This window comes from Pterocles gutturalis, unplaced genomic scaffold (assembly GCF_000699245.1).
Source record: "Pterocles gutturalis isolate BGI_N339 unplaced genomic scaffold, ASM69924v1 scaffold22799, whole genome shotgun sequence".
NCBI lineage: Eukaryota > Metazoa > Chordata > Aves > Pterocliformes > Pteroclidae > Pterocles > Pterocles gutturalis.
This window is the reverse complement of record NW_010136428.1, coordinates 1-200: the sequence shown is the minus strand read 5'-3', so window position 1 is coordinate 200 and position 200 is coordinate 1. Positions and strand designations below refer to the sequence as shown.

The following is a 200-nucleotide window of genomic DNA, read 5'->3' as shown; positions in this document are numbered from 1 at the left end:
GATGAGGAGGAGACTTATTGTGCACACAGTCCACCTCTTCCTGATTGAACGCATGTCTTCTGAGAGAGGCGGTTCCCCTCCCCCTTTTCCTTTGTTTGTCAGGGGTGTGCGGAAAACAGCTCCCCACGCGGCGCAAATTGCCAAAAACAGAGTAATTTTAAAAAATAATTTAAAAAAAAGAAGAAGAATCAGGCGGGCGC

At 47.0% G+C, this 200-nt stretch overlaps 1 protein-coding gene across 1 annotated transcript in view; it reads right to left on the bottom strand.

The window, feature by feature from the left end:
- The window catches only part of LOC104468247 (CMP-N-acetylneuraminate-poly-alpha-2,8-sialyltransferase-like), a 28,843-nt gene extending 28,789 nt beyond the window's left edge, over positions 1-54 (bottom strand). Inside the window, exon 1 of the mRNA XM_010082303.1 lies at positions 9-54. Coding sequence (XP_010080605.1) covers positions 9-54 — 46 coding nt within the window. The remainder of the gene's footprint in view (positions 1-8) is intronic.
- Between the last annotated feature and the right edge of the window lie 146 nt (positions 55-200).